This window comes from Oncorhynchus gorbuscha, linkage group LG01, assembly GCF_021184085.1.
Source record: "Oncorhynchus gorbuscha isolate QuinsamMale2020 ecotype Even-year linkage group LG01, OgorEven_v1.0, whole genome shotgun sequence".
NCBI lineage: Eukaryota > Metazoa > Chordata > Actinopteri > Salmoniformes > Salmonidae > Oncorhynchus > Oncorhynchus gorbuscha.
The window spans coordinates 24425456-24448203 of record NC_060173.1 but is presented as its reverse complement, the minus strand read 5'-3'; the positions used below and the strand labels follow the sequence as shown (position 1 = coordinate 24448203).

The 22748-nt window shown below is 41.7% G+C and overlaps 1 protein-coding gene across 3 annotated transcripts; it reads right to left on the bottom strand.

Moving 5' to 3' along the window:
* Nucleotides 1-5626: 5626 nt before the first annotated feature.
* On the bottom strand, nt 5627-18407 carry LOC124035184 (GTPase KRas). 3 transcript variants are annotated; one of them, XM_046348620.1, is made up of 6 exons: nt 18183-18407; nt 15140-15257; nt 14349-14527; nt 12959-13118; nt 10553-10677; nt 5627-9668 (listed from the first exon to the last, which is right to left on the bottom strand). In XM_046348620.1, the coding sequence occupies exons 2-5, from the start codon at nt 15248-15250 to the stop codon at nt 10558-10560; spliced, it is 570 nt and encodes a 189-aa protein (XP_046204576.1). In that variant the 5' UTR covers nt 15251-15257; nt 18183-18407; the 3' UTR covers nt 5627-9668; nt 10553-10557. The 3 variants fall into 3 exon arrangements, with proteins under 3 accessions (XP_046204576.1, XP_046204570.1, XP_046204582.1); XM_046348614.1 differs by lacking the exon at nt 18183-18407 and adding an exon at nt 17787-18139; XM_046348626.1 differs by lacking the exons at nt 10553-10677; nt 18183-18407 and adding an exon at nt 17787-18123.
* Nucleotides 18408-22748: the final 4341 nt, after the last annotated feature.

The following is a 22748-nucleotide window of genomic DNA, read 5'->3' as shown; positions in this document are numbered from 1 at the left end:
ATTCTTATTTACAATGACGGCCTAGGAACAGTGGGTTAACTGCCTTGTTCAGGGGCAGAACGACACATTTTTACCGTACCAGCTCGGGGATTCAATCTAGCAACTTTCGGCTATTAGTCCAATGCTCTAACCACTAGAATACCTGCCACCCCAAATAGAACATTGATTTGAAGGGCTTTCATTATTATTATTTATTATATATATTATTATATTATTATATTATTTACCACTCTCCAGTTGACTCCAGTTATGCATTGTAATGATATTCCATGTATGTCCGCGAAGAGACAAATCAACTAAACAAGGGAGACATCCTGTTTGTCCTTTATATCCCCTTCACATATATCTGACATGAAATATGTATTTCCATACCAAGAAGGAATAAGGCCTCCAATTCAGAAGTAAATTAATTAAAGTGGAAACTTTCTTTCGCACATGTAAAATTAAACCACTATGCACCACAAATACTCTCAGAAATAGTCAAGTAAGTCCTATCGTCTTACATATTACTGTGCCTTGCCTTTCCTAAAGCAAATCCATACTGGCCATATCAAAGAGGAGAACAGACACATTGTTTGGTAACAGTAGGGAGTATTTATGTGTGGCTGGATTGTGTCTTCCACAATGCCGGATGGTCTGTCAGAGAGAGGCCCTTAGGGGGGCTAACACCACACCGTGTGTGTGTGTGTGTGTGTGTGTGTGTGTGTGTGTGTGTGTGTGTGTGTGTGTGTGTGTGTGTGTGTGTGTGTGTGTGTGTGTGTGTGTGTGTGTGTGTGTGTGTGTGTGTGTGTGTGTGTGTGTGTGTGTGTGTGTGTGTGTGTGTGTGTCTGTGTGTGTGTGTAAATCTCTCTCCATCGGCAGCGTGTGAGGATGGCTGTTAAGGGACTGGCTGGAGAGGAGAGCTGGCTCACAGGGCCCTAGATTGATGAAGTGATGGTGATGGATGGAGGTAATAAAGGCCTGGATGTCCTGTCTGTTGCCCGTGATGAGGCTGGTATGAATCACCCGTCGGGGGCTGCTTCTCAACATGCCGCTGCTCAGTCCACAGCCCAAGTCTTTATAGTCAACACACATCACTTGTTAAGGGGTGCTGGGCCAAAGACAACTTCTAGAAATAAAGTAGGACCAGCACACGATTGCTCCACCACATACCTTTAATTAGTCCAATAAATACAGTGTTTTGATCCTGGAGAGGATTTTCGGCAGGTCCCAGAGTTTCGGGTCCTTCTCCATTACAATGTGGATCTTCCATTCCTTCACCTCTTAATCAATACTTGCATCCCTCTCTATCCATCTGTCTCTCCACCCTGTCATCCTTCTATCCCTCCAACCTCAACCCCTCCACCACATGCAATCGTGACTTCCCGTAACCATCCAGGCAGCACACCAAAGTATACACATTCAACAAGATGACAAGTGTACATTTATTGCCTCTATTACATACTGAAACTGATGTGCAAACTGCAAAGTTTCACTGGATCTAAAGCAGGGGTCGGCAACAGGCAGCCCGCGGACCAGTTTTATGAAATGATTGTCCTTTTCAAATATAATCTCTTTTTAGGCTTAATTGTGGTCAATTTGCAGTGTACAAACTTTTATTATAATTTTCCGTCCCTCCGATGATTCGCTCTGACAAAATATCTAGTAGCCTATCCCTGATCAAAAGCATACCATTATGCAGACCATTATATGATTGCCAGCATAATGGCAATTTAACTAAGGACTGTTTACCTTTCTTAGATTTGTATTAAAATATCACTTGATACATGATTGCAACTTTGAAGGCAAAAACAACCCAATCAACTCAATCAAGCCAGTCTTCCTTGTGAGGGTCATTAGAAAACACAAGGCCTTTTAAAAGAGCAGTGTTTGTTTCAGCATAATCAGTAAATGATCTGAGATGATAATTGGTAGTTTGGTTGTTCCAGATGCTGTACCGTGGTCTGTGAGGGTTTAGTCAAGAGGCCACCCTCTGATAAAAGAGACCGCTTGAAGGGCTTTCAAAGTGCCACAGCACCTGGAGGCAATGCAATTTATCACTGTTTGCATGAATATTTATCATCAAGCTCCTTTTCTGCCTTCAGGGTTGTATGGAAATGTGGCTGTATAATGTCTTCTTCTGTGGTGTTCTGTTGAACGACACCTGAACCTAGCGACCCCTAATTACTGACTGTATCTTCCCCTGCTATCTTCACTATGTGTAGCTGCCTCTCGGGCACAGGGCAGACACGCTTCATTAAAACAAGAAGCATATTCACTTTTCCCTCTACTAGCAAGGCAGAGGCCAGACAATTGTGGATTCACCCTGCATTCTGCTTGTGCCAAGTGGTTGTGCTAGATAGTGGGCACGAGGGCACAGACAGGGAAGTAGGGGATGGAGGATTTGCCGGTCTGGGTTGAGAGAGTTTGGGTGGAACCAGACCGAGGACTTGGGCTGTTATCAATTTGGGAACATTTGCTATTTCTCTGCCCCCTCACCCCTCCACCTATCCCCCTACCCCAGAGTGGGCCCAGAGAGCCAGGGTGTCTGGTCATGTCTTTTAGTGCTTTATCAGGCCTGCAGGTTTCTCAGTGCCATCCCCGGATGACAGAGCAGGGAGGGGGGTTTTGACTGACAAGCCTCGGACTAAGCTGCCCCCGGGGGGTTGGGGGGGTAGTGGTATTTGTGAAGTCCGCTCAGACTTGTACTTCTCTTACCATTTTCTCTCTGGCTAGTCTCGGACTTGTCAGGGAGACAGAAAGCCCTCTGCCTAATTTCTCCCTTCCCTCTCAATCTGTCTGTCTCTACTGCTTCATGGTGGGTGCTGTAGCCTACAGATCTATTGTTCTGTGTGGAGCGTAATTGAGCATGTCACAAGATGTTAACCTTGTTTATATTGCATGGTGAACACCTGAATACAGCTAAACTCCCGTTTGAACATAATACTCAAATATTTTGTATAAAACACACCAGGGACAATTACAGGTGCATAAAAACAGGACCAAGATCCATTTCAGCAAGATGAAAGAGGATTCAAGACTGAGCATTATCATGCAACATGTAGCAACATGTAGCCAAATAGGGGTTTCATCTTCATTAATAACGTAACAAGTCAATTATACAACAGCGAGGTATGTTGGCTCCACCAAATATTACATTTCAACCAGTTAACATTGTGTGACGCTAATCTAGACATGACATCCACAGAGCAACATCCTTACAATGCTCGTCTGTTGTCTCCGAACTTGATCCCTCTGGCATTTAATCCACAACAAATGTTTTGTGAAAATATAAAATCTTTGATGTAACATGACAGGGCCTTTCACACAGTAGGACAAAACAAGCCTGGTCATCTTGGGGCACAAACCCAGAGGAAAATGTCTGACACAACTGTAGCAGTGATGTGGCTATGGCTGTAGACTAGATGGGGCTGGTGAGTGCTACAGCTGAAAATCAGCCATAAGAAGCTCCCTTTTAAAATCAGAAAGGAGATTTGCGGGAAAAAATCTTTGTCACTTCTCTGTTTTCTCAATGACATTCAAATCAGCATTGAAAAAAGGTGCAAATGTAAGTTTGTTCTACCTGAGTGAATCTGACCACAAATTAGAGACCACTATGATGACACAAATGGGTTTGATGGATCGAGGGGAAAACGCAGGAATAGGCTTTTGTAGGCTACAGTCCAAGCTATGTCTTCCAATGGTGTGACTGCTGTCGGCACCCAAAGATTATCTAACTTGAATAAACACATGGAGGTAAGGATGACAGCAGTGGTGTAGTCAACGGCTATACAGATATCACTTATTATTGTTATCTACATAGTGCATTGATGTGAATCACACTGCTGCTCTCTCATTTAGCTATTTGCGTCTTACGGATTGTGTTTGTTGTGGATGGCTGTTCACAAATCTAAATGTGTATTTGAACCCCATAATAAGCTGCATATCCTTCTTTTTTAAACCAATGGACAGCCAGGGAAAAATGTGCTCTTGCAACAGCTGCACAGTGCGGATCCCAGCCTCTGGAATAAAAATTGGGCTTTTATTGCTCAATCTAATTCATGCTGATAAAAAATGCAAACCATAGGCCTAATGGACACATGTTCAAACTCGCACACTTTTGATAGACTTAAAGGGGCAATCTGTAGTTGCTGTATCCATTTTTGGACTTATAAATGATATATATATATATATACAGTGGGGCATAAAAGTATTTAGTCAGCCACCAATTGTGCAAGTTCTCCCACTTAAAAAGATGAGAGAGGCCTGTAATTTTCATCATAGGTACACTTCAAATATGATCACATTGTAGGATTTTTAATGAATTTATTTGCAAATTATGGTGGAAAATAAGTATTTGGTCAATAACAAAAGTTTATCTGAATACTTTGTTATATACCCTTTGTTGGCAATGACAGAGGTCAAACATTTCCTGTAAATCTTCACAAGGTTTTCACACACTGTTGCTGGTATTTTGGCCCATTCCTCCATGCAGATCTCCTCTAGAGCAGTGATGTTTTGGGGCTGTTGCTGGGCACACATGAGAACCCAAAACATAAGCTTATTTTCCTCCAGTTATTGTAAACATTGTAAATGTAAACAAACACTGTATAGCCTCATAACATGGTTAAAACATGGATGGTCAGTTTTTTCATCCATAGCTCTGTCTATTAATTTGAGAGCGGTTACATTTCTCCAGGCCCATCCCTCGGCTTTTTACCAAAACAGAGGTGGGGTGACCATTTTGTTATTGTTTCATTTGTGGATTATCAAGATATCAAAGTGTCACAAACAAAAACCTTAACAATAGGCCTATAGCAAATGCAGCATATGGCAAGTAATCCAAAAGTTACGTTACTGATTGCAATTTTGGACAGGTAACTGTAACGGATTACATTTAGAAAGTAACCTATACAACCCTGATTATAGCATGTGCAATATGCAGATGGCTGTCTCAGTCTAGGGGCTCCATTCCCTGGTTACACTAGATGCTCTGGATGTTAGCCTCAGTCAGGCACAACAGTGTGAGAAAACAGTGACCAATGCTGGCCAAACTCATGACATGACGCACAGTCTGGTTGAACTTCAAGACTACAACCCTAAACAACTATTCATCAATGATACTGTCATCCACACATGCATCTTCATGTTATACATTTTTGGTAATATGTCAATCTACCTAATCTCTCAGCCAGCATGATAAACTATACACACGTACCAATGGATTTTGTGTTGTAGACATGTGGTAGTAGAGTAGGGGCCTGAGGGCACACACTTAAAGTGTTTGGAAATCTGTTGTGAATGTTCTATGTTTTTTAAATTGTATACCTTCTTTAATTTTTCTGGACCCCAGGAAGAGTATCTGCTGCCTTGGCAACAGCTAATGGTGATCCATAATAAATAGTAATAAACTAGTTGTCTGAGGGTGCTGTGCTTCTGTCCAAACATGAGGCATGATCACACATCTCCACCTACAGCTCCCTCGTGTTCATAAATAACAATAGAACAGCACGCATGGAAGCCTCCACCAGAGAATATATGAGCGTAAGTATGACTTCAGATAGGCCCACTACGAACTGGCAGACATCACCAAAATAACCCTAGAATTCCTGGGGCACAAATATGAGCAAAGATGAGGAGACAGAGCCAATTCCTCATTTCTTTATTACACATTAAATAGGAGTGGTGAGATTCATGGAAAAAAATGGATCTGTGATCAGATCACCACACACTTCCCAAAGACAGATCTCTACTGATGTGTTCAACAGTGGTCATTCATTCACTCCCCTAGACCTGGACCCAGTCACTCTCCCCTAGACCCAGTCACTCTCCCCTAGACCTAGTCACTCTCCCCTAGACCTAGTCACTCTCCCCTAGACCTGGACCCAGTCACTCTCCCCTAGACCTAGACCCAGTCACTCTCCCCTAGACCTAGACCCAGTCACTCTCCCCTAGACCTGGACGCAGTCACTCTCCCCTAGACCTGGACCCAGTCACTCTCCCCTAGACCTAGACCCAGTCACTCTCCCCTAGACCTAGACCCAGTCACTCTCCCCTAGACCTGGACGCAGTCACTCTCCCCTAGACCTGGACGCAGTCACTCTCCCCTAGACCTGGACCCAGTCACTCTTCCCTAGACCTGGACCCAGTCACTCTCCCAAGTCCCATCATACACAAACAGAGAGGAGTAGTGAAAACTCCATTAAAGCAACATTCATTTAGAGACACCAACAAAATGAAGCACAATTTACAAAATATGCACCTTTCAGTATGACAATAGGTTGTTAAAATACGATCCAGGTATAAATTATACTTTTTTTCTCAGAAATCAGCCATTGGCACATAAAAAAAGGGAGGCGGAACATTTCAACACATTTCGCTATAGTTACTTTTCTTGATACAGTATTGTTAACAAATGGGTTCCCATAATCAAAAATGCATTAACAGTTAATATCTAACTTTAGTAACAAAAAGGATTTAATCAAAGTGGGTCAAAAAAGATAAATCCTAAGAACTAAGGCTGCACCAATTCAGATCTATTGCCAATTAATTGCATATCTGATACGCATCTGATATTTTCCCTGTGTAAACAGCAAAAAAACACATGGAATCTGATCTTTGGACTTTTGATTTATACCACCTCCATATGTAGATCATAACCCTGATACAAACCCGATCCTCTATGTGCGACCTCGGATCAGATTATTTTCTTCTGAAGCGTTTTTATGCACATAAGAAGCACCCGAAATGGAAAGGAACAAAGGCAGGAAACGAGCATTGCATCTGTGTGCTACATCAGTGTGAATGTGCAAATCTGATATGGGTCACATGTAAAACTGTGTGGACAGTCAGAAGAAAAGATTGGATATAGAAAGAAAGAAAATCAGATTTGGGTTCTTAGGGTGGTTGTGTAAACAGCCTAAACATATTGTATATTATGTTTCCATTTAGAATCTTGTTCCTCTCAAACAGCACCGAGTTTGTAGCTCTTGAACAGATGTGACAGAGAAGCCTATGCTGTCTGACTGAAGCACGATGGCAACACAAAAGGCCATGTGTAAGAAGCCCCAAGGTCAAAAACTAGTAATAAGGTGGTGAAATATGCATTGACCCTGAAAAGCAAATATTTCTCTAAAAACTCGTTTAAAATGGCAATTATTGCCTCATTTGCAGACATCAGTTCCAGTTACTACATCACTTGGATGCAACAACCTGTGAAAGATAAACGTGACATAAAAATGATTGGACTGGACGAGTCATTTCACTTGAAAGCCAGCACAGAAAAACCCTCAACACCTTCCCACCCAAACTCCAAAAAACACCCAAAGGTGATTTAGAAAAATGCATATAAACAATACAGTTTTTGAACACACTTATGACACCATTACTATTGGGATGCATCTTTTGTAGAAATAAAAAATAATAATAATAAGTGGTAGGACAAAACAAGGCCTTTAAGATTTGTTTTGCCTAATCTAGCCAATCCAAAAAAAGGAGAGTAAATTTATGGCAGCGATATATACAAAACAAAGGATTGGGGAAATGTGCAAGGCATATTCTGTTAGGATCTGTTGGGGTGTTTTATGTCCTGCATCTGAAGACAATGAGTCACTATTCTTTAAGAAGATAGTTCACCCGAAGAACACATCTACGTAGTCGACATTAGATGACTTAGTTTAAAGTTTAGGTTCGATTTAGGCATGCTATTTTTTTTTTGCACTCAACACTTCAGATGCTAAACTGTAACAAGGAAGCCCAGATCTTGATTTGCTGGCTCAATTAGCTGAGGTCAAATGTGTTACTCCAGTGAACTACCTTCAAAAACACAAAACATGACGCAAAATACACCAATCCTGAGGATAAGAGGGAAGTTCATAGCTTAAACAAGGTCTCTTCAGGAACAATTAACTCATTTTCTAGGACGTTCGTAATGAGCAGGGAATATCCTATCTAATGATGAAATAACTACAGGAGACACTGGCTTGTGATGGGTTTTAAGCAACATGCAGTGCCACTGAGCAACACAACATTAGCTGCATATCCTTTTCAAAATCACTGGCAGAATCTTGCTGTTATGATGCCTCTCTTTATATAAAAATATATTATGCTTCAAACCTGCCACCTGGAGCAATTCAGTTGTTGAGAAGGTTTCCCACCACTCAACAACTGGTTTCTACCCAAAAGATCAGATCAGGTTTGGTGAATATGGATTGACTCAAGTCCCGAAACACTATAAAAACCTGTGTCCCCCAACTGGAACAGAGCTCCTTGTTCCTGGCCCTAGAGGCTGTATCAGTATCATACAGTATGAGCATCACAGTGCCATTCCCCGTAAGAACACATTGCATGCAAAAAGGAAAGTCTCTCCTGTAGGCAGGAAATCACTGCTCACCAATTACAAAAAAAAGCATTAACAGATTACAAGTGAATTAAATGGGTAACCATTTTTTAAAAACTAGATACAGTAGTAAAGTTCATATGCATGCTAAAAGAACTGCATGATATTATTGAATCATAACTAGGAGTCTAATGTAGGAGGATGGGCATTATTACACACAGTGGCCAGGACATTTGGAATTTCCCCTAATCAAGTGTTTTGGTTGTGCCTCCCGGTTGTTACTCCTTGTCCTATGGCAGGGGTACTCAACTCCTACAAGGTCTGGAGCCTGCTGATTTTCTGCTCTACCTGATAATTGCACACACACATGGTGGCACAGATCTAAATCAGTCCCTGACTAGAGGGAACCAATGAGAAAAATGCAGTGGAACTGGCTTTGAGGTCCAGAGTTGAGTTTGCGGGTCCTATGGTATCGAATGGAATCATAAACTTCGATAGAAATCGCAGCATTGCATCTTTCCCATTATGGCGTCTGTGAGCATGGGCAGCGTCATTGAGGCCATTTCCATTTTGAAGTAGTCTATTTTCTTCTTCTACTACTGCGAGTTGACAAACTGAAAGGGTGCATAGTGCCACTTGGAGTGTGCTTTTTGAACAGATATAAAGACAATTTACTGCCACCTGCAGTTATGAAATGTTTGCTCACAAGTATAATTAATTGGCTGATCTCTCCTGATGACCCAGATGGAATCATGTGATCCTTCCATAACCCGTAGGAAGTCCCCAGTTGACTACTTAAAAATTGTGAAAGTCCTCAATGGCTTTGCCCATGCTAAAAACAGGCTTTTAGGCACTACGGATGGAATTCAACTCTCCCCCATACTGTTAGAAGCATGTACTACAACAACCACTTCTGCTAATGCTCGACTAGCAGAGGGAAAATAAGCTTTTTAGGCTTGCTTTTTCTATTGTCCAAAATTTCCCTACAGTGTACCACTCCTAATTGATAATCAACCTATTGGACCAACACTTCTGGGCAACTGGCACTAAACACTAAGTAAAGCTTAGTTTCAAATTAGCAAAAACAATGAGGGCAGACAAAAAGGGGTTCATTTCGATATTCGGTGTTGTGGTTACTTAGATAAAAGAGGCTAATAATTTAGTGTAATGTACAAAAATGTATTAAACAGTTTGAACACATTTTTTCTATCTTGAAAAGGGGGGGGGTCATTATTCACATGAGTAAACACTTTGTCTTAGACTTCTTTTTCTTCTTCTTGCCCTCCTTGCTCATCTTCTCTTTGTGTTTTCGGATTTCCCGCACTAATGTGTAAAAGGCATCATCGACACCCTGGGGAAAAGAAAAAGATAAGTTACGGTTCATTTTGAAAACTTCTCAAAAACATGGATGTTCTCATCTGTGAAAAAGCTGACCCAGGAAAGCTGGGTCAGATGCAAATGTAATGGGGGCGTTTGACATGGCTCCCCTATTTCACAATATAGTGCACTACTTTTGACTATAGGGAATAGAATAGCATTTTGGTGTGCACTAATAGTATGTTACAAATGTGTTAATTGTGTATGGATTCGTTCGAAGGTGGATTCGCAGCATCAGCTGGCCCAGCAGAGAGCACAGACACAATCAATGGTGCCACAATGAGACAAAAAATAACCAGGTCTTTGTCATTCGCTGAGCACAACATTGGTTTCCTTCCTGATGCAATGGGTGGTCATTTCAGATTGTGACAGAGAGATTGAGAGAAAGAACAAAAGAGAGAGAGAGAGAGACACAAAGGGAGTATCTGTGCCATAACAACAGGGATGACTCACAGTTGGCCCAGGACTTGAGTTTCAGTGGAACACCTCTGTGTTGTCCTCTTAGTAATCACACTTCCTTGGGTCATCATTTCAACACTTAATTTCAGCCCAGATTATCACAATCTCCATTAATCACACAGATCAGATCTCATTTGAGCAGACTACAGAATGATCAGCACTCCATGATAGTATAAACATATAGAGACAGAAATACCACAGGAGTAGAAACCAAAATGGATGCCTGGTTTCAAGGAGATCCCATGGCCCAGCAGATCCCAGGAGGTTAGCTTAGACAGGAATGGATCCCGCCCACCAAGGAGCAAGCAGCACTACTTTCCCTGCTCGGGACCACGCGGACAACACCCTCCCACACACACACCTGATGGACGGGAGGGAGCACGGCAGCAACACACTTACCCCTTTCACATCACAACACACTTTTTAAGCTTGATGCAGCGCGGGGTCTTTTCTTCCTTGCTGAGCTTTTTCAGCCGGTACAGCCTGATCTCCCGTACCAGACTGTAAAAGGCATCCTCCACTCTCTGCAGTGCGAAACACAGCTCTCCTCAGTTAAAGAATATAGGGATAACTATGTGGACTCCCTCAGCGTTAGGGAATATAGGGATAACTATGCTGACTCCCTCAGCGTTAGGGAATATAGGGATAACTATGTGGACTCCCACAGTGTTAGGGAATATAGGGATAACTATGTGAACTCCCACAGTGTTAGGGAATATAGGGATAACTATGTGGACTCCCACAGTGTTAGGGAATATAGGGATAACTATGTGGACTCCCACAGTGTTAGGGAATATAGGGATAACTATGCGGACTCCCTCGGCGTTAGGGAATATAGGGATAACTATGCTGACTCCCTCAGTGTTAGGGAATATAGGGATAACTATGCAGACTCCCTCAGTGTTAGGGAATATAGGGATAACTATGCAGACTCCCTCAGCGTTAGGGAATATAGGGATAACTATGTGGACTCCCTCTGCGTTAGGGAATATAGGGATAACTATGTGGATCAGTGTTAGGGAATATAGGGATAACTATGTGGACTCCCACAGTGTTAGGGAATATAGGGATGTGACTCCCTCTATGTGGACTCCCTCAGTTAGGGAATATAGGGATAACTATGTGGACTCCCTCAGCGTTAGGGAATTTAGGGATAACTATGTGGACTCCCTCAGCGTTAGGGAATATAGGGATAACTATGTGGACTCCCTCAGTGTTAGGGAATATAGGGATAACTATGTGGACTCCCTCAGTGTTAGGGAATATAGTGATAACTATGTGGACTCCCTCAAGGGAATATAGGGATAACTATGTGGACTCCCTCAGTGTTAGGGAATATAGGGATAACTATGTGGACTCCCTCAGTGTTAGGGAATATAGGGATAACTATGTGGACTCCCTCAGTGTTAGGGAATATAGGGATAACTATGTGGACTCCCTCAGTGTTAGGGAATATAGGGATAACTATGTGGACTCCCTCAGTGTTAGGGAATATAGGGATAACTATGTGGACTCTCACTGAACAGTTTTTATTGGATACTCGGTTGTCCTTGCCATAACCAGCACGTTGAAAAAGTCGCACCACTGTGCATGGAGCTTCTATTTCTTTTAAACATTTGGGATGCAAGACTAAGACAAGTGTACATATGGATGTGTATGGAGCTGATGTATAAATCTAAGGTAATCATTTTAGACTTCAAAACATTGTAGTAATTTAACTTCACAGGGGCATGACAGGTACAAACATTATACTAAGTGTCATTGTAAAAGGTGTGAAAGTGGTGTGTGTATTATTCAGTACAAGGGCAACACCAGATAGCTGGTCGAATCAACCAATGAAAATGGAGAAGAGAGCTGGAAGAGACCAATCAGTGTCCCCAGTGTCCCCAGAAAGTGTTGCGATTAGACCGATGCAAAGAGAGCAGAAGGTTCACCTCACCGACTGCCAAATATATCACAGTGCCAGCCAGCCACGCAAAGCATCACGACACTCACACCCACCAACCACAAAACCGTCAGAATAGCGCACGATGCAGCACAGGATCACACCCATCCCACTGTCCATCAAGCATGATTATTACCCCCCCACAAAACCATTACTGATAAATTCCCCTCTTTGGTGACGATTCAGTGAGAAACGTACAGATTTGTTGATTGCCAGATCCGTTTTGAAGACTTCCCACATTACCATGACAGAGGGGCATGCACAGATAGAACAATTACTCATATATCAATAATTATATAAGCAAGGGGACTTCGCAGTGGAAACCTGATATATTTCCAAGCACCATTTAGAAACCGAGCACAAAGACACTGACACCAACAGAAATCAAAAAGTACCTTCAGAGTCATAAGAGGATCACAGGATTTTGTGAGATTGAAGTGGCCGTGATTGTAAAAAGCCATTGCAAGGACACCTGAAACAGCTGGTAAGAAGTAATCTTGCCACAATAATGAAAATTGATCTGTGGAGAACATTGTTAAATGGTTTCGTTTTCACACCAGGAAATACACTCAAAGCTACAAGTAAACCCTTCACTATTACAAGGGTTTGACTTATTAAAAGGTGCAAAGTTATACCAGGTAACGCTTAGTAAATCTGTCCCAAATCCGTCTTCAACTGGATATGTAGCAGAGCTAAAGTAGCCTTGGAATCCAGACTGAAAAACGCTACATTTCACTTCCCTGAATTCAGTGTGGATTTTCAGACTAGCCAATCAATGGCCGTCATGTTAAAAACCATGGCCATGGTTGTTATATGTGCCATGGTTATGTCCACTACGGCCTGTTGTCTCGGTCTCTCACCTGTCTCGTTTTGGCCGAGGTCTCAATGAAGGGGATGCCGTAGCTGCGCGCTAAGTCCTGAGCCTGTTTGGTGTCCACCGTCCGGGACGGCAGGTCACACTTGTTCCCCACCAGCACCATTGGCACGTCTTCTGAGTCTTTCACCCGCTTGATCTGCTCTCTGGAGAACAAAGACAACAGGGAAGGCAAGGGTTAAATAACAGTGTAATGCTTTGGTTGTCCAAAGTAAGTAGGGAATTTACTCGTTTTTTGGGGTTATTGATTTCACACACAATCTGGGTAAAGTTTTTTAAAGAGTGGGTTGTATTTACAAGTATAAAGTGCTGTTGGCATTGACACATAGTTAAGGGGATACAGTTTGCAGAACCGTGTCTGCTTGGAAACTGCATCACAGATGTTACAACTATAGTCTGGCTTTCCGCCATTAGTGCACTTGGCAGCAGTACTTCGGATGTCCTGTATAGCAGCAGAAGTTAGCGCAACCTATATTGGTGGACGTCCTCTACAAGCGAAGAGTCTGGCTCAACCTATAGTGGTGGATGTCCTCTACAAGGGAAGAGTCTGGCTCACCAATAGTGGTGGATGTCCTCTACAAGTGAAGAATCTGGCTCAACCTATAGCGGTTGATGTCCTCTACAAGGGAAGAGTCTGGCTCACCAATAGTGGTGGATGTCCTCTACAAGGGAAGAGTCTGGCTCACCAATAGTGGTGGATGTCCTCTACAAGGGAAGAGTCTGGCTCAACCTATAGTGGTGGATGTCCTCTACAAGGGAAGAGTCTGGCTCACCAATAGTGGTGGATGTCCTCTACAAGGGAAGAGTCTGGCTCAACCAATAGTGGTGGATGTCCTCTACAGGGGAAGAGTCTGGCTCACCAATAGCGGTGGATGTCCTCTACAAGGGAAGAGTCTGGCTCACCTATAGTGGTGGATGTCCTCTACAAGGGAAGAGTCTGGCTCACCAATAGTGGTGGATGTCCTCTACAAGGGAAGAGTCTGGCTCACCAATAGTGGTGGATGTCCTCTACAAGGGAAGAGTCTGGCTCACCAATAGTGGTGGATGTCCTCTACAAGGGAAGAGTCTGGCTCACCAATAGTGGTGGATGTCCTCTACAAGGGAAGAGTCTGGCTCACCAATAGTGGTGGATGTCCTCTACAAGGGAAGAGTCTGGCTCACCAATAGTGGTGGATGTCCTCTACAAGGGAAGAGTCTGGCTCACCTATAGTGGTGGATGTCCTCTACAAGGGAAGAGTCTGGCTCACCAATAGTGGTGGATGTCCTCTACAAGGGAAGAGTCTGGCTCACCTATAGTGGCGGATGTCCTCTACAAGGGAAGAGTCTGGCTCACCTATAGTGGCGGATGTCCTCTACAAGGGAAGAGTCTGGCTCACCTGTAGTGGTGGATGTCCTCAAAGGACTTGGTGTTGTTGATGGCGAAGACACAGAGGAAGCCCTCCCCTGTCCTCATGTATTGGTCCCTCATGGCGCTGTACTCCTCCTGACCTGCAGTGTCCAGGATGTCCAGCAGACATGTCTCCCCATCAATCACCACCTGCTTCCTGTACGAGTCCTGAAGGAGGGAGAGAGAAAAAGAGGGATGATTGGGTCAGGAGGGGCACCTTAGCGGTAATCAGGTAGACTGGAAACTTATGAACGATCACATATTCATAGGTGTCAAGTCTACTAGGAATCAGAACGTCTAGACCTAACTATATGGTCATAGAATGCTCATCTAATAAAGTTGCTGAGGAAATTCAATAATATTAGAATCAGAGAGAATGGATGGGATGACTAAGAGCGACTGTATGTGCACCAAGGGAAAAATGCACTCAATCTTCAAGCAGTCATAAAATTGATAGCTTTCAGAAAGTATTCATTGAGTAATAATATCTGACATGTGAAACTACTAAAGCATTTAATGACATAGCAATCTATCATCAACCAACAAAATTAAACTGACTGAAAGACACCATGTTTATGATATTATAATATTCCTCCATTCAAATAACAGAAAATGATCAGAAATGATCAAAAACCTGTTTGGCATCTTTCATCTTCAACCAGAAAAACCTGCTAGAACTACATTTTTACACAACTTTATTTCCAAAAGATTTTTGTCTCCCGATTCCCAGGCATGCCTTGCTGAAGTAAGACACAAGGGTGTACTGAAACTACTTATTACCTCGATGGTGGGGTCATATTCATCCACAAAGTGGTTCTGAATGAGCTGGATGGTGAGCGCGCTCTTGCCCACACCTCCTGCTCCCACCACCACCAGCTTGTATTCTGTCATCCTTCACCTGTGGGAGAGAAAGCACACAGAAATAAGGTCAGTGAATATATAAAACCTTTTATGGGCTACACACTAACTATCGACACAACAATCCTTCAACTGGGATCTCCAAAACCTGGACATTTCTGGAAAGTTTCTGAAATATTCCAACCCTACACACACATAAGTGAGAATGAAGCTGAGGATATGAAGGATTTCTCCCCCCTTCTCCATAGCCATCTGGTCAAGTTGTATTAATTCCCTTAAACTAAACTTAAGTGCAAATGCAAAATTGTATTTTGTCCCGAATGTCTCCAGATTGCATTTCATTTGCACAATGGCCCTCCTATGTCCTCCAGAGCTGTAGGGAGCTGAATGTATACAATAACCGATCTCTGTGGATACAAGAATGCTTACATTCTATCCAATTTCATCCTGAAATTTGACAGAAAACGGGATGAGTGTTTATATTATTATATTATGCCGCATGCCATCGCTGACCGATATATTTATATGTACCTATTCTTATTCGGCCCTTTACATGTGTATAAGGTAGTTGTTGTGAATTTGTTAGATTACTTGCTAGATATTACTGCATAGTCGGAACTAGAAGCACAAGCATTCCGCTACACTCGCATTAACATCTGCTACCCATGTGTATGTGACCAATAACATTTGATATTATACTCTACCATCTTATAACATTCTTACATGGGATTATCATCATTATTTAACATTCTTTGAACAGAAGACTGCCGTTTACAATTCCCCCCAAATATCATACCCACAAATGTTGCTACTAAATGATCCTCCAACTGAAATGTTTCTCGAACTGTAACAACTGTAACAGCTACACAATGGGATCTGGCCTCAGGCAGTAGACACAGATCTATGATGTTACATAATGGTCCCAAAATGGACAAACAACTAGGAAGCACACACTGCTCTGCAGACGGCATGTGAACAACAACTATCCCTACAGTTTCCCTGTTCAAAAACATACCCTGCTAGGTATAATACTGAGGTCAGTTTTCTGAGAATCTTGTAATTGTCAATACAAACAAAAAGAAGACCTCACCCATGTCTTCACCCAACTGAGGTATACATTTACTAACAAAGTTAGTGTTTCATCACACTTTTCATACGCCCCTTGAAATGATCAGCCTGGAGTTCTACACCTATTTATGTACTCTCTCTGAAAATGCATTAAACAAAAGGAGCATTATAAACTGGATGGTTCGAGCTCTGAATGCAGATTGGCTGAAATCTGTGGTATATCAAACAGTATTCCATGGGTATGACAAAACGTTTATTTTTACTGCTGTAACTACGTTGGTCAACAGTTTATAATACTAATAAGGCACCTCGGGGGTTTGTGGTATATGGCCAATATACCACAGCTAAGGGCTGCATCCGGGCACTCTGCATTACGCACAAGAAGTAGCCGTGGTATATTGGCCATATACCACACCCCCTCTGGCCTTATTGCTTAAGTATAGCACTTATTCCTACTATTTCTATTGAATATGACATTATAGGCCTAATAATCACCGTCATCACCAGAAACTATTGCCTACAGTGTGGATAAGGTAAATACAGATGAATCATGACTTTCAGATTCTACCACTGACAAAATTATTGTACAGTAGGTTTAATAACTTGGCCACAACGCTTGCTCTGTTAGTACAATATTGACAACCCTTTCATATCCTCACATCCTGCAGGAAATCGAAAGCGTGTTCATGATTGGCTAGTCCTGACACCTGTACAGTCAGCTGCATTACCAGTCATCAACAAGGTTGTAATGTCCAATCAAGCACTCTCCCCGAGTTCTGGTTTCAGATCAATTACAAGTTACAGTAAAATACATGGCAATATTGTGGGAAAGTATTGTGAAAGAGTAGACAAATAGTCCCCTATAAAAAAATCAAACAGTGTCCATTTTATGCAGTTTACTTATTCACAGTCTGATGATAGACAAAGTGATCCTTTCAACCATTTTCATTGGCAGTCAACCAATGCCTAATGACAGCACTAGCTTCCATTGTAAAGTGTAGGCCTACTACTAGTCATTAGTAAAATATTATATACGTGAAATGAGGAGAACAAAACACCCTTATCGATACCCCCTCAGGTTGACTGGCTGTAGCCTACAATAACTGGAGTAGGTCCACATGGATAGAGTAGCCTAGATTATGCAGATCACCGCAAGTATTAGTTAACTAGATTAGCCGTGTGCGAATTTATTTAACACGAACGTTATCTGATGGCACAATGGATTGAACGCTATGTGTAAACACCGTAGAACCTGCAGCGTTCATGGGCGAGTGGAGTTTGAAGCCGCCATAAATACCGCATAGGTCTGCACTTCAGACATTAGGTTAACAATTGGGCGTAGTTTGCATAAACAACTATACTTTAGCTGCAAATGTCCAGCAAATTATGAAATCAATACAGACCCAACATAAAATGAAGTTACCGGCGAAGGGATACAATGTCACCCCTATATCCATTGTGTAAATTGATACAAATGTAACGATCTTGTAAATGGTTTTACCTTTAGCGTATGGAGTTCCGCGTCCGAAGTTGCGACCAAATAACAAGTCAAGCAGATAATCCTCCCTTTTCACACGATCTCTACATTTCCTACTTCACAATGAAACTGCCCCATTTATGTAGATTAAATTTATTTGAAAAAGCAGACGAAAGTAATGAAATTAATCAATTGAATTTTACATTTGATCCAGCGCTTGGCCTGCTACTGTCGATTCAGCTGAGTTTGGCCTTAGCGCGAATATGGGCGGATACCGGGTGCAGAGGAGCCTAGTACATACAGCTCACTTACTTAGAAAGCAGGGGATTTCAACTGGTTTCGGTGTGATATCACTATACTAGTGTCGCAATATAAAGACGCTCTCCCCCCTGTTCTCCACTCAATGCACTTCTACTTTACCTCAATGTATTGTTCTGGTGGGTGCGTGTTGGCAGATTGTGTTTTGAAACGTTCTGGAGTCGATGTGTTTTTCCAAGAGAGGACTGAAATAGGGCGTATACATATACGTTCAAATCATTTGGAATGACATAAATAGGCATATTTAAACCATTTATATCTATAAATCGATCATTATGGCAGTGTTAATTTAATTATTCTACCAAGCATCAATATTTCAAGACCTATCTCGGGGAATAAATGGTCGGCTTCCCAGTGAAACTGGAACAATAACGGATAGGGGGCGCCTCCACTATATATAGGCTCTAAATATAACTGGAATGTACTGGAGGGACGTCATTCCCAGTCAAGGAAATGATTGGTGATCCCGTGTCAGTCTTTCTCGGATGTCACTGGTATACCTTCTGCGCAGAATATGTGCATAGAGATAAAGGTTTATTTTTATTTTTATTTTTTATATATATTTTTTTTATTAACAACAAATCAATACATAAAGCACATGAGGGAACACAAGCATACATAGATTACAAACAATGGACAATCGAGCTAGGGGGTAAAATATCACATTACAATTACACAAGGACCTTAAGGGACATGCATATACTTACAATTCTAACAGCTTTTTTGTTAGTAGAGCATTTAACCGTTTTAAAATACAGTTCAATTTTGTAAATTGTTTGTAAATTTACATTTGTGTATATGAAATTTGGCCAAAAGAATAATTAAATTAATTACATAAAAATGATTCCGCTTATTTCTATTGTATGTAAAGAATCCAAACAGTACATCCCTCCACAATAGTGTAAAATCTTCATAAATGTGTTCAATTATAAACCTACTGATGTCTTGCCACAGTTTTCTTACATGCATACAATGCCAAAAAAGATGCACAACTGTTTCTGGGTGGTCATTACGAAAGGAGCAATTTGAGTTGATGTTTTCCTTAAACTTCTTCATATAGTGGTTGGCAGGATAATATTTATGAATAATTTTAAAGGAAACTTCCTTAATTTTGTTAACAAGTAGGTATGTTTGTGACAACATCCAAACTTTTTCCCAACAGATATTATCAACAAATCCATTCCAATAAGGCATGACATAAGGTATAGATACAACATCCTGCTGAAACAAGGATCGTATCGCTCTGTTGTTGAATGGACCAAAAGAGAAACAAATCTTTCCTACTGATGAGTCAACAGGGTCAACAGAAGGTAGGCTCTGAGGGTCAGCTCTTGACATGTTCCTGAATAACATAGCAACACCTGAGGGAATGGCATCTAAAACAATTGCAAAATCTTTAGGTGTTACAGGGACCTTGTAAAGTGATAAGAATTCTTTATAACTGAGTAAAAGACCCTCTCCATTTACCAGTTGGCTCACCAATAGGATATTATTTCTGAACCAATATTCTAAAAACAGAGAGGTCCACAGACGATGCAATCTCAACCACACTGCACACTGCCCTAACCCACCTGGACAAGAGGAATACCTATGTGAGAATGCTGTTCATCGACTACAGCTCGGCATTCAACATCATAGTACCCTCCAAGCTCGTCATCAAGCTCGAGACCCTGGGTCTCGACCCCGCCCTGTGCAACTGGGTACTGGACTTCCTGACGGGCCGCCCCCAGGTGGTGAGGGTAGGCAACAACATCTCCTCCCCGATGATCCTCAACACGGGGGCCCCACAAGGGTGCGTTCTGAGCCCTCTCCTGTACTCCCTGTTCACCCACGACTGCGTGGCCACGCACACCTCCAACTCAATCATCAAGTTTGCGGACGACACAACAGTGGTAGGCTTGATTACCAACAACGACGAGACGGCCTACAGGGAGGAGGTGAGGGCCCTCGGAGTGTGGTGTCAGGAAAATAACCTCACACTCAATGTCAACAAAACTAAGGAGATGATTGTGGACTTCAGGAAACAGCAGAGGGAACACCCCCCTATCCACATCGATGGAACAGTAGTGGAAAGGGTAGCTAGTTTTAAGTTCCTCGGCATACACATCACAGACAAACTGAATTGGTCCACTCACACTGACAGCGTCGTGAAGAAGGCGCAGCAGCGCCTATTCAACCTCAGGAGGCTGAAGAAATTCGGCTTGTCACCAAAAGCACTCACAAACTTCTACAGATGCACAATCGAGAGCATCCTGGCGGGCTGTATCACCGCCTGGTACGGCAACTGCTCCACCCTCAACCATAAGGCTCTCCAGAGGGTAGTGAGGACTGCACAACGCATCACCAGGGGCAAACCCCCTGCCCTCCAGGACACCTACACCACCCGTTGTTACAGGAAGGCCATAAAGATCATCAAGGACATCAACCACCCGTACCACTGCCTGTTCACCCCGCTATCATCCAGAAGGCGAGGTCAGTACAGGTGCATCAAAGCTGGGACCGAGAGACTGAAAAACAGCTTCTATCTCAAGGCCATCAGACTGTTAAACAGCCACCACTAACATTGAGTGGCTGCTGCCAACACACTGTCATTGACACTGACCCAACTCCAGCCATTTTAATAATGGGAATTGATGGGAAATGATGTAAATATATCACTAGCCACTTTAAACAATGCTACCTTATATAATGTTACTTACCCTACATTATTCATCTCATATGCATATGTATATACTGTACTCTACATCATCGACTGCATCCTTATGTAATACATGTATCACTAGCCACTTTAACTATGCACTTTGTTTACTTTGTCTACACACTCATCTCATATGTATATACTGTACTCGATACCATCTACAGTATGCTGCTCTGTACCATCACTCATTCATATATCCTTATGTACATGTTCCTTATCCCCTTACACTGTGTATAAGACAGTAGTTTGGAATTGTTAGTTAGATTACTTGTTGGTGATCACTACATTGTTGGAACTAGAAGCACAAGCATTTCGCTACACTCGCATTTAACATCTGCTAACCATGTGTATGTGACAAATACAATTGGATTTTATTTTATTTTATTTGATACACTATATCCCGATTATTCCATATATAATATCTGTGTGGAGAAAATTTGTGTTTATAAATTAAGGACCATGACAAGAAAACCTGCCGATGAAAAGCAGAAAGTTTCACTGGAACTTTGTCAATATTATAATTGCAGAACAACATGAAGTTAAGGCCACCAAAAGTAGAGAAGACATGATGAGGAATAAAATTCCAGATAGAAGTGGGTCTTCTTAGGAATTGTTTTATCCAATTGATCTTGAAAGTATTATTTAAAATCCAGAAAATTCAGCCCACCATTCTCATAAGTGTTCATTACAACAGTTTTCCTAATGTAATGGGTACGGTTTCTCCAAAGAAAGTTGAAAAGCATCTGGTCTATCTCCTTGCTTATTTTACGGTCAAGATATAAAGATAGAGCACCATATGTTAGTCTAGAGATACCTTCAGCCTTGGTTATTAGGACTCTACCTTTTAAAGATAAGTCCCTCTGTAGCCATTGATTTAGTTTCTTCTGGGTTTTTTTAATAAGAGGGTTAAAATTTAGTAAGCCTCTAGACTTCTGATCCTTTGTAATGGTTATGCCTAAATATGTAAGTTCTTCTTTTACTGGAATACCATAATATGAAGGTGTCACACAATCTTTGACAGCCATGAGTTCACATTTCTTAATGTTAAGATATAGACCAGACGCTTTGGAAAAGGATTGTATCACATTGATCGATATGGGAATTTGGTTAGCGTCTTTCAGAAAAAGTGTAGTATCGTCAGCCAGCTGGCTTATAATAATTTCTTTACCAGCTATGGAAATACCTTGTACAGGACTATTATTTAAAGAATTTGCAAGAAGTTGGGTGATTAATAAAAACAGGTACGGAGAGATAGGACAACCTTGCCTAATTCCTCTCTTTAACTCAAATCTAGGTGAGGTGCCATATTTCAATTTGATAGAGCTGTTACCATTTGCATAGAGAGTCTTAATAGCCTTACAGAAAAAATCCCCAAAGTCTCTCAAGGGAGTGGAAGAGAAACTGATGCTCTACTGTGTCAAATGCTTTATAAAAATCTAAAAATAATATGAAGCTATCCTCAGTTATTAGGTCTGAGTAGTCAAGTACGTCTAATACTAGTCTGACATTGTTAGAAATATGCCTGTTCCTCATGAAGCCAGACTGTGTTTCATCAATGATTGCATCCAGAACTTCTTTAATAATTTTTTCAAGTAGTGAGGCTAATATCTTATAGTCATTATTAAGAAGACAAATTGGACGCCAGTTATCGATGAGCAGCACTTCTTTTTTAGGCTTAGGTATCAGTGTTATTAACCCCTGACTCATTGTAGGAGGGAGAACATTGTTTTTAATACTCTCTAAAAAGACTTCGAATAGGAAGGGAGCTACTTGTTCAGAAAATAATTTGTAAAATTCTGATGTAATTCCATCAACACCTGGTGATTTATTGTTCTTTAGATGTTTGATAGACTCTATAATCTCTTCAACTTTGATGGGTTCATCACACTGTTTAGATTCTATATCACTGATAGAGTGAACATTATTCAGTGAGTTAAAAAACATATCTGTGGATTCCTGACAGTACGTAG